Source organism: Melozone crissalis, unplaced genomic scaffold, assembly GCF_028551555.1.
Source record: "Melozone crissalis strain CALT ecotype California unplaced genomic scaffold, PUWL_Pcris_2 ptg000036l_1, whole genome shotgun sequence".
In the NCBI taxonomy this organism is placed as follows: Eukaryota; Metazoa; Chordata; class Aves; order Passeriformes; family Passerellidae; genus Melozone; species Melozone crissalis.
Window position 1 is genome coordinate 12,753,694 of NW_026535814.1, and position 12,514 is coordinate 12,766,207.

Here is a 12,514-nt window from a genome sequence, read left to right on the forward strand (position 1 = left end):
ATCAGTGTGGGGAGGAGCTGTTTCCCAGAAATTGTTGGGAAAATTAAAAGATCAACAACTTCCAAGAGTGCTGCTTAGCATTCCAAGCCTTGATCCTCCCCTAAGTACACATGGCTGCACAGATCTTGTGCCATGACCTGCTGCTCTGCAGACAGAGGAACATGTTCTGCCCTTGGCTGGGTAGCTGGGAGCACTCTGTGCACCTCTCATGGATGATGCCTTTCCCCTTTTTTCCCTCGGATCTGGTACAGCTGTCCTGACTTGTCAGTGCACAGGGAGATGGTGAGTAGGTGAGTTAGTCCTGCCTGCAATTTCCCATGGGTGTGGCTTCCTTGTCACCAGGGGCCAAGGAAGATGCAGATTTAATCAGGATAGTTCAGTATGCAGTAGTAAAAATGGATCTGATTTGCATGAAACTGGCTCTGAATTTGTTGGACTGCAGGAACTACCAGGCAGGAGCAAATGCCCAGAGATGACATGCCAAAAACCTTTTTTTTACAACGAGTTAAAAAGTTGATCTATGGCAACATATTCTTCTATTTGATGATATGTGGAAAGCCTTGATTTGGTCTGAGAATTTTCCTAGTTTGTGACTGTGATGTTTTGGAAAAAAAGTGACAAATCCACATACTGGAGAATCAGCTGGTTTTGAGTTGCAGTGTCCAACCAAAAGGGATTCTAACTCAAACTCTAATCCTTGTGGGTTTGTTGTGGGTTTGTTGCTGTTGTTGTTTTTAATTTGTGTCTTATTTGCTGCTGGCTAGAAACACTAAAACAAATGGTGGACTGATGGGGGTGGAGACAGAGAGAAAAAAAGAGGAAAACAGCTCATGATGACCCTGTGCCTGGAGGAGCTGGGTAGGGTTTGGGTGAAATTAGTGCTCACACATAATTCCTCATCCCATGGTTTTGCTGTGAGTTTTGTCTCAGCGTGTGTGATATGGGTGACAGCTCCAGTGTGAGACAGACACTTGGAAGAGGCAGCTGTGTGTGTTGGAGGCAGAATTCCTGAATCCTTTCAGGGTGGAAAGAAGCCAGGACTCTACATTCTGGCCTCCAGCTTTCCTATGGATTTAAGAATTTTATGTACTGGCTACTCACTGAATATAATGGATACAGCAAGAGAATTAATAGGAGCAAAAATAAAATGAGAGCCATGGCAATTTATTACTTTGGCTTTTAATTCTCATCTCTTGAGATGTTAGGTGATTATGAAAGCAGCTTTTATTATGTGCCCACTGACTTTGTCCAATCCTGTCTTTTAACTGCATTTCAGTAACCTGAGAGTTTCTGCCCCTAATTCAATTCTCTGCTTCTCTCCCTTTGTTTCTCCATTCCCCCTTTTCAGCTTTATCGGTATTTTGCCTGGAACTTCAGAGGCCACAGCAGTTGCTATAACATCCGAGACAATCTCAGGCCCTTGGTGTAAGGGCAAGAAACATGACTCACTGAAGCATTCGTTTCACTTACTCTGTTACAAGACATCACTTGGCTCTTCACACATTGTTTTGGCATAATCTTGACAGAGTAGCTGTATGAAATCCATATCTCCAAACAGACACATAAATGCATTACAGATGTGAGTTTATTAGAGCACATCTGCACCTTTTAATCCAGTACTGGCACATTGAAACTGTGAGAAGTAGTTCCAGCCCTGTCTTCTCTATGATTTAGCAGTGGCTGCAGGGAGGAGGGTTGACAGAGGTATAGATCCTCCCTTTTCCACCCTTTTATAGCTGCCTGGGGAACACACCAATCTCCTTCTGGGACAGCTGTTCCTTAAACAGACTCTTTCCCAAAGGCTTGTGGCTTTGTCCACGTCCCTCTGTGGTTTTCGTCCTGTTATTTTTCATCTGCCCTTGAAAAGTAACAGAAATCAGTGTAGTACAGTATGAGTCTCTGCCTCCAGTTTCTGCATTTCGTCTGTTTTGTGCTCACCTTGCCACTGTGGCTTCCAGCTGCAGGACCAGGGATACTCAGGAAACATTGAGTGGAGTTACTTGTGTGTCTGATTCTCTCCATAGCATCTCTTCCTGCTCCACCTGTTCAGCAAAGGGGATAAAAAGAACAGCACCTCACCTTTTTCTCCTGTGTGATCTCCTTTTTCTTTGCTTTGGAGACTCACTGCTCCAGCCAAGTCCAGTCTTGGGTCCTGTCCCATGGTGTCAGAGTGAAGAAGGGACAGATGCAGTATCGAGTAGTTTATTTTGGAGGCCACCCTTCCTAATGCTGATTTGTTTCCTGAGCTGGCTGTGGAAGAATTCAGAGTAAAATACTCTATTACAATCCAACTATAGTCAAATCTGGTCTTTCCTTAGTAATGTTGTTTCAAAAATTTCCTTGGTAAACTTTCCGTGCCGTATTGTCATTTCTGAGTTCATTGAAACTTATACAGAGACATTTGTTATTCTGCTTTGGCTTTTGCATTTTCCTAAAGTCTGGAACAGCCTGATCCTTATTGTATGGTTTTGATTCATCCCTAAACCACATTGCTTAGGCTGGCAAATGAGGAGTTTGAACACAGGAGGGAAATTTTGTCTGCAGTTCTGCAGAGCACGCACAGGTGGTGCAGCAGCTTTTGCCTAGTTTAATCTCAGTTGAGAGAACTGTTTCTAGGGAAGTCATGTTACCTGGGACCAAAGCCCTGGGGATGCAGCTCTGGACCTGGGACCTGCCTACAACCATTGTGTGATTTGGGTTGACTGTGTGGGACCACCAGCAGGGATATTTGTCCTTCCTGGACCCTTCAGCAGTTTTGTGTGAAGATAAATGAGGCAATGGACATGATGGAGCTGTGCTGAGGTGGACACGTTCAAAGACTGGTTACATCAAATTTGGCGACAGATGGATAAAAAGAACTGGCATTGTTTAGTCTAGAAAGAAGGAGGCTGAGGGGAGACATGATAAGAGTTTTTAGGTATGTGAAAACTTGCTGCAGGAGGGAAGGTAAATTGTTCTTTATGGCTGAGGAAAAGAGGACAAAAATAATAGGCCTAAGTGTCTGCAAGGGGAGTTTGGATTAGATATGAGTAAAAAGCTTTCTGTCTGCAAGGATATTTCATCTTGGGACCAGACTACTAGGCAAGCCATATCCATCCCTTAGGGAAAAGGAAAACTAGGAAATGTTTATGCATAGCTACTCCTGCTTGTGATGGGAGATGGCCCCTTCCAGCACTGTTTTTCCTGATTTTGTTGGGGCACATCTATTCACGGAAGCACAGGGAGGCCAGAGGTTGTTTTGCCTCCGCTCTGAATAGCGGAACACGGCATAAGCCAAGTCCCACACCTGAGTGGGTACACTGGGTAAGGAGCAGCTCGTTCACCCCCGTGCTGCACATACCATCCTGTTCTCACTCTGATTTTGTTTCAGTGGAAAACAAAAATTGCAACCATGCCTAGGAAAAATACCAGCAATGCTTTAAAGCCGGGACTATTTAGTAGTGCCAAATGTAATAGGAATTTACAGCCCAGCATCACCTAAAGAGTCCAAACTACCCCTAGACTGAGCAGTGTGAAAGCAAGAGTTATGATTTTCTTTCATGGCTCTGCACTGTTGGACACTGTTTACTGCAGGGGGTCCTAGCATTGCCATTCACCACCACAGCACTGTGGGCAGACTTCAGTTTGGGAAGAAAGAAGGAAAGAAGGGATGTCTGTTATTTAGGAGATGACAAACAGAATGCTTGGCACTATTACAGGAGAATGTCTATTAGAACAGTACATTTTTTTTCTAAGGGGTTCTGGTGCGAGATACAGCATCTTGTTAAGTCTCAATTTGTGCTTTTCCGTATTTTGGCATGCTGTCACTTGTAACCCCAGTGCTAGGCATGTACTCTATATACTTTGTACAGAAAATGTGTTTTCATTTGCTTTACCATCTCTTAGCTCATTTTAATTGTTTGGAACAATCACCATACCCAGAGGTATCTGCTAGTCATTAGGGTGAGTCAATAATGAGTTTTAATTATGTATATGGAAACACAATGCATGCTTTGATGGAGACTTGCTTGAACCTCTTAGATTTTGTTTGGACAGGTTTGGTCTGGGGCATGGATGAGATATTTCTGCTGTGGCCCCCAGTGCCCACTCACTGGATTGTCACGGCCACCTGGATGCTCTCTGCAGGGTGATGTTCTCTGGAATGGTGACAGAAACTGACACTTGCTTTGGTGTAAAACCTCACCTTGGGCAGGCTGTGCCCGAGCTGGTTTTGAGAGCAGATGTCACTCGAGGTCCTGGTGTCTCCTGGCAGATATTCCCCATGGTGCTGCAAAAGCCTCACACCCACAGCTGGGAGCTGTCCTTCACCCCAGCCCTGCCACCAGCACCAGCCAAGGGCCACATCCAGCCCCTGACAGGACAGGGATGTGGGTCAAACCCCACTGTGCTCTGGTGTCCATCCCTGAGGCTTCAGTTCTGCTGCTACACAGCAGTGAAATTAGAAACAGATTTTCCCTCCTTTGGGTTTCAAATAGGGACTTCAGTCTTCTGGGATTTCAATGACATACCCTGATCTGCTCACTGCAGCTGTTAAGAGAGATGAGTTTGTAACAATGCACTGTTTGCCAGAAGGGTTATATCTGGCTTCAAACAATTAACATGTGATGTAATTAACTTTTCCTTGTGATATACTTTCTGCCTGGCTTTGGCAGTTAACATCGTGGTTTTTCACAGTATTCTGCATAGAAATGTTGCTATCAGGCTTAAAAATCTGTTGAAGAAAGCTAAAAGAATGTTTTAGGTAACTTAATATTTCTGTGAAAAGAACTCCTAAAATCTGCCAAATGCAAAAGTGACTCTTGCTTAACAGCTTTAAGAAATAGTCTAACTACTGTAAAGCTGTGAATAGCAATTACAATTTTAATATATTCCTTTGCTTATGTCTCATGAATGTTTTATATCTACCTTCCTTGTGTCCTTAAAAACAATGTAACTGAACTTTATATTAATTAGCAGAGAGGTGAATTGTTTGCAATCTAAGTTACATTCATCTACTGACTTTGGTATTTTTCCTAACCACGTTTTCCTCTCCCTTAGACTACGATGTCTGTGCTGAAGCTCCCTGCGAACAGCAGTGCACAGATAATTTTGGGAGAGTCTTATGCACTTGCTATCCTGGATACCGCTATGATCGGGAGAGGCACAGGAACAGAGAGAAGCCTTACTGCCTGGGTGGGTAGATGAGCATGTTGAGCTCCTCCCTGGTTAATGATTTATCCTGCTCCCTTCAGACTTTTAGGAGTCAGTTTGAATCTGAAATCTTTCTTATTCTCAATATTATCACAGAAGAAATGTGGGAGTTAACTATGTTAAGAATTGAGAGATGTAGATCTCCCTGAAATTATTAGGAGGTATTACCTACAACAAGACTTAAACACCCAAACACTTCGAAGTGTTGGGCTGATGTAATTTTTCCTTTAATTCCTCCTGCTGGTTGTGAGCCATATATACTGAATATTGAAGCATTATCACTAGTCCTAATTACTAAAACTAATCCTTGGGGTTTGACTCAGCCAGTATATAATTCAGGATCATTTACATGTGGTCCTGCCCTCCCTGCATGGTTTGCCATGCCAGGGAGCCAAGGTTTGCAGGACTGAGCTTTGCTTGAGAGCTTTTCAATGCAAGAAGACTTTCAAACAATGTTCACTGATAAAATGCCAGGTGTGTTAATAATTCTAATAGTGCATCTTGCCCAGAGCTCCAGACCAAAGGCTCCAGTTTCAATTGCAATTGTGGTGTTCCAACTACTTGTTTGTTTAACCACAAAATCTCTCTTTACGTCTAAAGGAAGTCTTTTATTGTGTTGGAGGTCTGAAACCTCCAGCTACAGGGCATTTTTAATCTCTGCTTCTCTCCAGATATCGACGAGTGTGCCACGAGCAACGGGACCCTGTGCTCTCAGATCTGTGTCAACACCATGGGCAGCTACAGGTGCGAGTGTCACGAAGGCTACGTCCGGGAGGAGGATGGCAGGACATGCACCAAAGGAGATAAAGGCAGGTGCTAGTGCAGATTAAATGTCCTGGATGCCTAAAGGGTTGGTCTGTCACGAAGAGTAACTGTTCCCAATCCTATACTTGGAGCCGGGGGTCCAAAGCTGGGATGTAGCTGATGCTCCTGGGGTATCCAGGCAGGTCCCTGGGCACCTGAGCACCTGTGGAGCAGCCCTGCCAAACTCTCTCCTGCAATGCACAAGTACACTGGGGGATGTAGAAGGCATCTTCTCCTAGGGAGGTAGAATGGCTGAACAATGAAATTTACCATTACAGCTTCAGTGAGGTCATTCCTGCTGGATCCAGTTGCTAAAAGCCATAGTTGGCTCCAATACCTGCCTGGATTATAACTTTTTGTGGTCCTGAGCTAAGGAGACCCAGGAAAAAATCTTACCAGATGAAGAGCCGTAAAAATTTTCACTGATTTCACCTGTAAATTAAATAATTTCAGTAATTTTAATTTGTATTTACACACCCACATCTGAGATTAGCAAAAGGCCCTGGGTTGGATGGCTAGTGCCCCTTGGCCCTTAGAGGCTCAAAAATGTGTGCTTGGGGATCCAACACATTTTCTAAGCCTTGCTTAAATCAATTTCTAAATTACATTGACCAAGACCAAATGCTGCTGACCTGTAATTATGTCAAATTGTGTGTCCTGTGCCTGAGGTCTTATTTTTTTCTTTCTTCTTCTTTTTTTTTTTTAATGGAATGTAATAATAAATGAGCAAATGTAAGGGCTTGTTCTTGCATCTCACTGTTGGTTCAGAGTGTACACATGTGCTGTGCACAAATTATTTTAAAGGTTTGACCTCATCCTAGTTATTGAATTACAGCATTTAGAATACTACAGAATAAATACTGATATGAAAATTTAAAAAGAAGGGAGGAAGAGAACAGTGGTCTGAAAAAAAAACCCGACAACTTTTGATGAATGGTGAGTTACCACAGGTTCATCAATTAATGCCTGAATGTGGTCTCACGGTGTGATCCAAATCCCACCAGATGGCCAGAGCAATTTATAATTTTCATTTTCATCTGAAAATGTGTAACTGGGGCCACTCCATTAGCTGTAATTCTTCCTTATAGTTTTAATTTTTTTTTTCCTTATCAGAGTGTGTGTGTGCATGTATGTGATAAAGAACCTAGATAATCCCCCTACAAATAGGAGGGGTTTTTAAAATATTCCTCTGGGTAGTTCAAATTTCTTTATGCAGTAATGTCCAAAGCATCCGGGATAACCAACCATTCAAAATATTCAAGGCTTTAGTAATTATTCTACTGTTTGAAATCCACCATTTTTACACTGAATGTACACAGCACATAAAAGTGCCAATTCCAGCAGATAATCTGGAATGAAACACCCACCGTCTCTGCAGACATCTCCCCAGCCAGCTGTGCTAAGTGAAGAAGGATGTTTTCTGGTCAGTTAGCCCGCTGTACTGCACACAGATGTTGGGAATTTTGGGACCCCGGGCGGACGCGACACGAGGAGCCGTGTCCGTGCCCGTTCCCAGGATAGGGCTTGGCCGTGTGCGGAGCGGCTGCAGCGCCCCACCAGCGCCTGCCTTTATCTCCACCCCGCGGCCGGCCCCGGCCCCGCGCCGCGCCCGGCCGGAGCGCCTGCCCAATGAACGCATCGTTCGCTCTTCATCGCAGCCGGAGCATCCACGTTTCATCTTAAAATTTAGTGGGAGAGGCAAAACCACGTTACCGCTCTCCATTTCTAACGAGGGCGCCTGTTTTCCGGGAGATACAGCCGTGTATTGCCCAAAGGATGCGATTCAGACACTTTTTTGGTTCTGTAAGTGGCTGTGATGTGGTCACCATTTTTTCGTCTCTGTAAGTGTCCTGACACCGAGCTTTGGGTTAGTTGGTGGACGCAAGAAGAGAGAGCATTTTTTCTTGCACCCACATTCACATTTGATGGAGACAATGCAGCTACCCACGCAGAAGCAGGCAGATGAAACCATCTCAGCAGGCTGAACCCAGATAATACAACACAGATGATCAGCACAAGAACCCCCATGCAAAGACTGCCCGCAGAAGAGCTCCCACAGAGCTCTCTCCTGGCAGCATCTCCTCCTCCTCTCCCAGCATCAGCAAGGCACGGCCTCCATGCCCATACACAAAGGAAAAACACAGCACTCCCCAAGCAGATCTCTCTGCAATAGGTGCCACAGGGCTCACCAGCATCTCACCAACATTAAAAGGCTCCCATCATGTGTAAGCTAGACTTTGTGTTCTGAGAGCCTCTATGAAATGGGGCTGCTTTAGGCCGCCTTCAAAAAAATTTCAGTTTCCTTGTGAAGGTCTGGGAACAAGTTATGTAAGTGCCTTGCTCAGCGCTGCCCCAGCTGAGCTTGGTACATGACCTCGGTTTCTGCACCATGCGTGGGTGGCTCCATCTAATGGCCTTTTGCCGCTGCTGGCCCGTCCTAGGTGAATTCTGGCTTTATCCACACTTTATTCTGACTTTTCTCATAGTTTGGTCCTGATACAGGGCTGGATGGGGGTAGAGCAAATGTTTGATGGATGACTCCTTCCCTGGGCAAATCATCACCTCTGTCTGGTATGAGTTAGGGGGATTCCACCTCTCTCCTGAGATGCAGCTCATGCTGGCTCATACAAGGATCTTGGACTTCTTCCTCCAACAAGTCAATCCAGCCAGCTTTGCAGAAATCTCGCTGGTATGACATTTCCCAAACATTAGCTGATCCCCCCAGCATTCGTCTCCATGGATTGTTTTATCTGTGCTTGTCAGCCCTGTGTGTCACATCCTTCAGGAAGATAAACTGGGTTCTAAAATGAAACACCAGGCCAAATTCACCACTTCTTAATCTGCATATAATTCCACTGATTCTGGTGGGATTGCATTAGGTTTCCAACAGCAGAGGCTCTGTCAGTTTCTCCACATGACTGTGTGTTGCTTTCAGCAACATTTCCTAACACAATGATAGAACTCATTTGGTGAGATAGCTATAAAAAGAAATCTTTGTTTGGAACAGTAAAAAATCCAGACTTTATTGGTCTTTGAAAAAGAAAGGAAAAAAAAGTTGGTGTTTTTTGGTTGTATTTTTTTTATGGCTCCATATACATCCCTCTGTAACTCCTACACAGGTCCAAAAATGGGCATGTCAAGACACTGGGGTTTTCTAAAAGAAGATGAAAAATTGGAGATGGAGGAAGAACTCTGCAATAACTGACTTGTGGTCAAGAGCAAATTTATTTTACCGAAATGTAAGGTGGTGTCTTCATTACAGCACATCAATTCCCTCTTAAGGAAAAAAAAAGCCCTGCATGGTGAAGATTATTTCAGCTACAAGAGAAAGGTTTATGGGCAAAGAGGTTTTCGAGGGAATTAAAGGCAAAAAATTATTAGCATTAATAATACAGGAGAGAAGAAGGAAAGCAGCATATACTGTGTATTCCAGTACCTTCACAAAAATGCTGGAGCTCCTCTGGGACATCTTGTGGCTAAATAGTTTTGGATCCAGCATAGCTGAAGTTTGGTAAAATTCTATTCTGTGCTGTGTAGAGTCCATTGGAAAACATCAAGTAGTACCATCTGGTCTTAAACCTTGGAGTCATCTGAACACTGCACAGAAAGCTGATCAGGTATCAAACCTGTGCTGGGGAAAGGGCTGGGAAGCTCAAACAGCAGTGTGCTTGCTGCCATAAAAATGGTAAATAATAGGTGTAACATAGGAAGGCTGTTGGAGTGCAGCCATGGGAACAGGCAGTTCATGACTGAGGAAAAAATCCAGGCCTTTGTGCCCCAATTTTCCAATCAGTACTAATAGCTCTCCTAATGCTCCTGGTTATTCCAGCATCCTGCCCTTACATCTCTCTCCTAACTGATTAGCAGATAAACTAGGTTAACTTTTGTCTTCTAAAATCAATATGCCATTATAGGCAATGGAATAAACATACCTTCCCAAATATGTGCATAGGTGGTCTGTAGACAACCATCAGATGGTTGTAGTCTTCCACACTGGACCTTGCAAATATTTAAAATCAAAATATTTTTTTGTATTAGAAGCTTCAAGGTTCATTTCAAAAGATGCAGATGTTTCAAAATCAATACCCATTTCTGAAAAGATGAAGGGCATTTAATCCAAGAGACAAGCGTAACACAGTAACTCAGCATGATGCAGTTGATCCATTTGGAAGACTTTGGAGATTCTCTGGCTTTAACAAGAGCACCTGCAGAGCTTTTCCATTGTGGGACATGCTCTGAAAGGTCAGTGTTCAAGCACGCCCAGCAGCCCTCCCAGGTAACATCATACAAGGCTACACATCATGTGCAAAGCCTCAATAGACTTGATATTTCTCAACAATGTTGAAGTGAAAAAAAATTCTCCTAGAGTTTACCAGTATGTGTCACCCTGTGGTTTGGAAACCAGATTTGTCTTTAAGCAGACATCTGTTACAACAATGCTTGTTTGCTTGCAATGCAGAACTGCTTGACTGTGTATGGTACTGGGAAAAGGACAAAAATAACATTTGCAATATCTCTCACAGTTTGAATAATTTAATGGATTCTTGAAAAGATCCTATTCATGCATAGTATCAACAGATGTGACCCTTCCTCTTGTGTGGATTTAAATCCCTGTCATTAATCTCAATCCCCATCTCTGCACAGGCTAATTCCATCACATGGAGAATAAAACATGATGATAAAGAGCAGTTTGTGCAAAATGAGTGAAATAAGCATATTCTGAGGGATTTTACTGTAATTTATAGCATATGAAAATTTGCCCTTCAGGGGACTGTAAGTCAGTTCAGATCTATGGGGTTAGTCTACCCTAAACAAAAAGATAAAAGAAGGGGTGTGAACTTTTCCAGGTATTAAACAAATGAATTCTCTGGGGACAGTTAACTGGAAACAGCTGCTTTAAAAATGTGCTCAGAGATGTCCCTGCAAAGTTTCTCAGCCTTACATAGAAATTCACAGTCAAGGATTTAATAATGGTAGGATTCCCTTCTCTTTTCACAGTCTGGGGAAATATAACAACCTTCAAGTTGCTTTTGCTATCGCTTTATGAATTTCTTTCCTTTGGATCTTTACATTTATAGTGGAAACTGCTTTCTTTCAGTTGGGCTTCCTGAGAAATCTGAAAATGTGGCAAAACTGGGGACGTGCTGTGCCTCTTGTAAGGAATTCCATCAAATAAAGCAGACAGTTTTACAGCTGAAGCAAAAGGTATGAACACTGATCACTCATGTTTTTACCAGACCTGCGTGTTTTACAGCAACTGAGGTTAATTTCTATGTTTGGAGCTGTCACTGACATGTGGTTCTTGCACATACAAAGAGAAGGGCAATATATTTTAAAATCATGTAGGAATGATATCTCTTCCTTATGCTCTTGTACAATTCGTAAGCAGATTGGTCTCCAAGTTCATGGAGCTGTGTTACCAAACTTGTGGTAACAGAGTCTGACAAACACCCCCATCCCAGGCTGAGCCCAGGTTTCTTGGCAATCTGTGCTGGCCTGAGTTTTTCATTCACTCTGAATGCACAGGATTTTGGAAATGGTCCACCTCTAGAGTAAGCACGTGCAAGACATTTCATAGATGTGGGAACATGATTTTTCATTAATAGGATGCTGGTACAGGATTCTTGCCAAATAGGTGTGGGACTAAACAAAAATATCCCTAGCTTCAAATATGACTTTCCCCTTAAAAAAGAAAAACCCTCAGTCACAAACCTTTTGGTATTTTCTTAACTATTCCCTTGCTAGTAGATAATAATGCATTTAGAAACTTTTCCTGGGATTCAATTGCTCACATATGTAGCTTCCTTTTGCATTTTAGTAGTACAGTAATGAAAGAGTAGTAGTGAGATAATGCAAAGACACAGCCTCAGATTTGGAGAGCCATATGCAGGGATGCAGGTGTAATGCCTTTTCTGGTGGCATCTCCTTTGAACACTAAGGTTCTTTCAAATTGAAGCTTTCTGTAGGAACATTCTCGGCAGATCATGCTGACAGGCTGCAATTATTTCTCCCAGGGAGCTCAACCAATTTCTTTCCATTGTGTCAAAACACAATTTGGTGTATTCAGTCATTGCATTTTATGTTACTCATTTAATATTAGGAAGAAAGAAATATTCCTTATTGAAGTGAAATTTACTGAGGTTGGAGATACTCTTTATCTCCAAAATCTCAAAACATCATGTATTCCTTCTGAATCAGTATGAACACAAACATGTAAGTGACAGAATTTCATGTGTGATGGAAATTCTGTTTTTAAAAAAAAATGGTAGCAGAGAGGTTAAAAAAGGATCCATGCCTTTGAGTGGCTGTTTCTCCAGCTGTTTTCCATGATGCTGAGCAGGCTTACACTGACCTCCAGGGAAGGATCTGGGGGTCACATTGTTGGCCACATTGTTTGCTTGAGAATTGATTGATGGAACTAATGGGAGGTTTTTGTGTCTAACTTCTGCTGTTAGATGCTTGTGTTCAAAACTCATTCCAGGAAAACTCAGACCACTGAGACCTGTCACTGTAGGCATTT

At 42.9% G+C, this 12,514-nt stretch overlaps 1 protein-coding gene across 2 annotated transcripts in view; it reads left to right on the forward strand.

Moving 5' to 3' along the window:
- The window catches only part of CCBE1 (collagen and calcium binding EGF domains 1), a 92,034-nt gene that overhangs the window by 71,210 nt on the left and 8,310 nt on the right, over positions 1-12,514 (forward strand). For both annotated transcript variants that reach the window (XM_054283448.1, XM_054283449.1), the window contains exons 4-6: positions 5,038-5,172; positions 5,862-5,999; positions 11,093-11,199. In XM_054283448.1, coding sequence (XP_054139423.1) covers positions 5,038-5,172; positions 5,862-5,999; positions 11,093-11,199 — 380 coding nt within the window. The remainder of the gene's footprint in view (positions 1-5,037; positions 5,173-5,861; positions 6,000-11,092; positions 11,200-12,514) is intronic.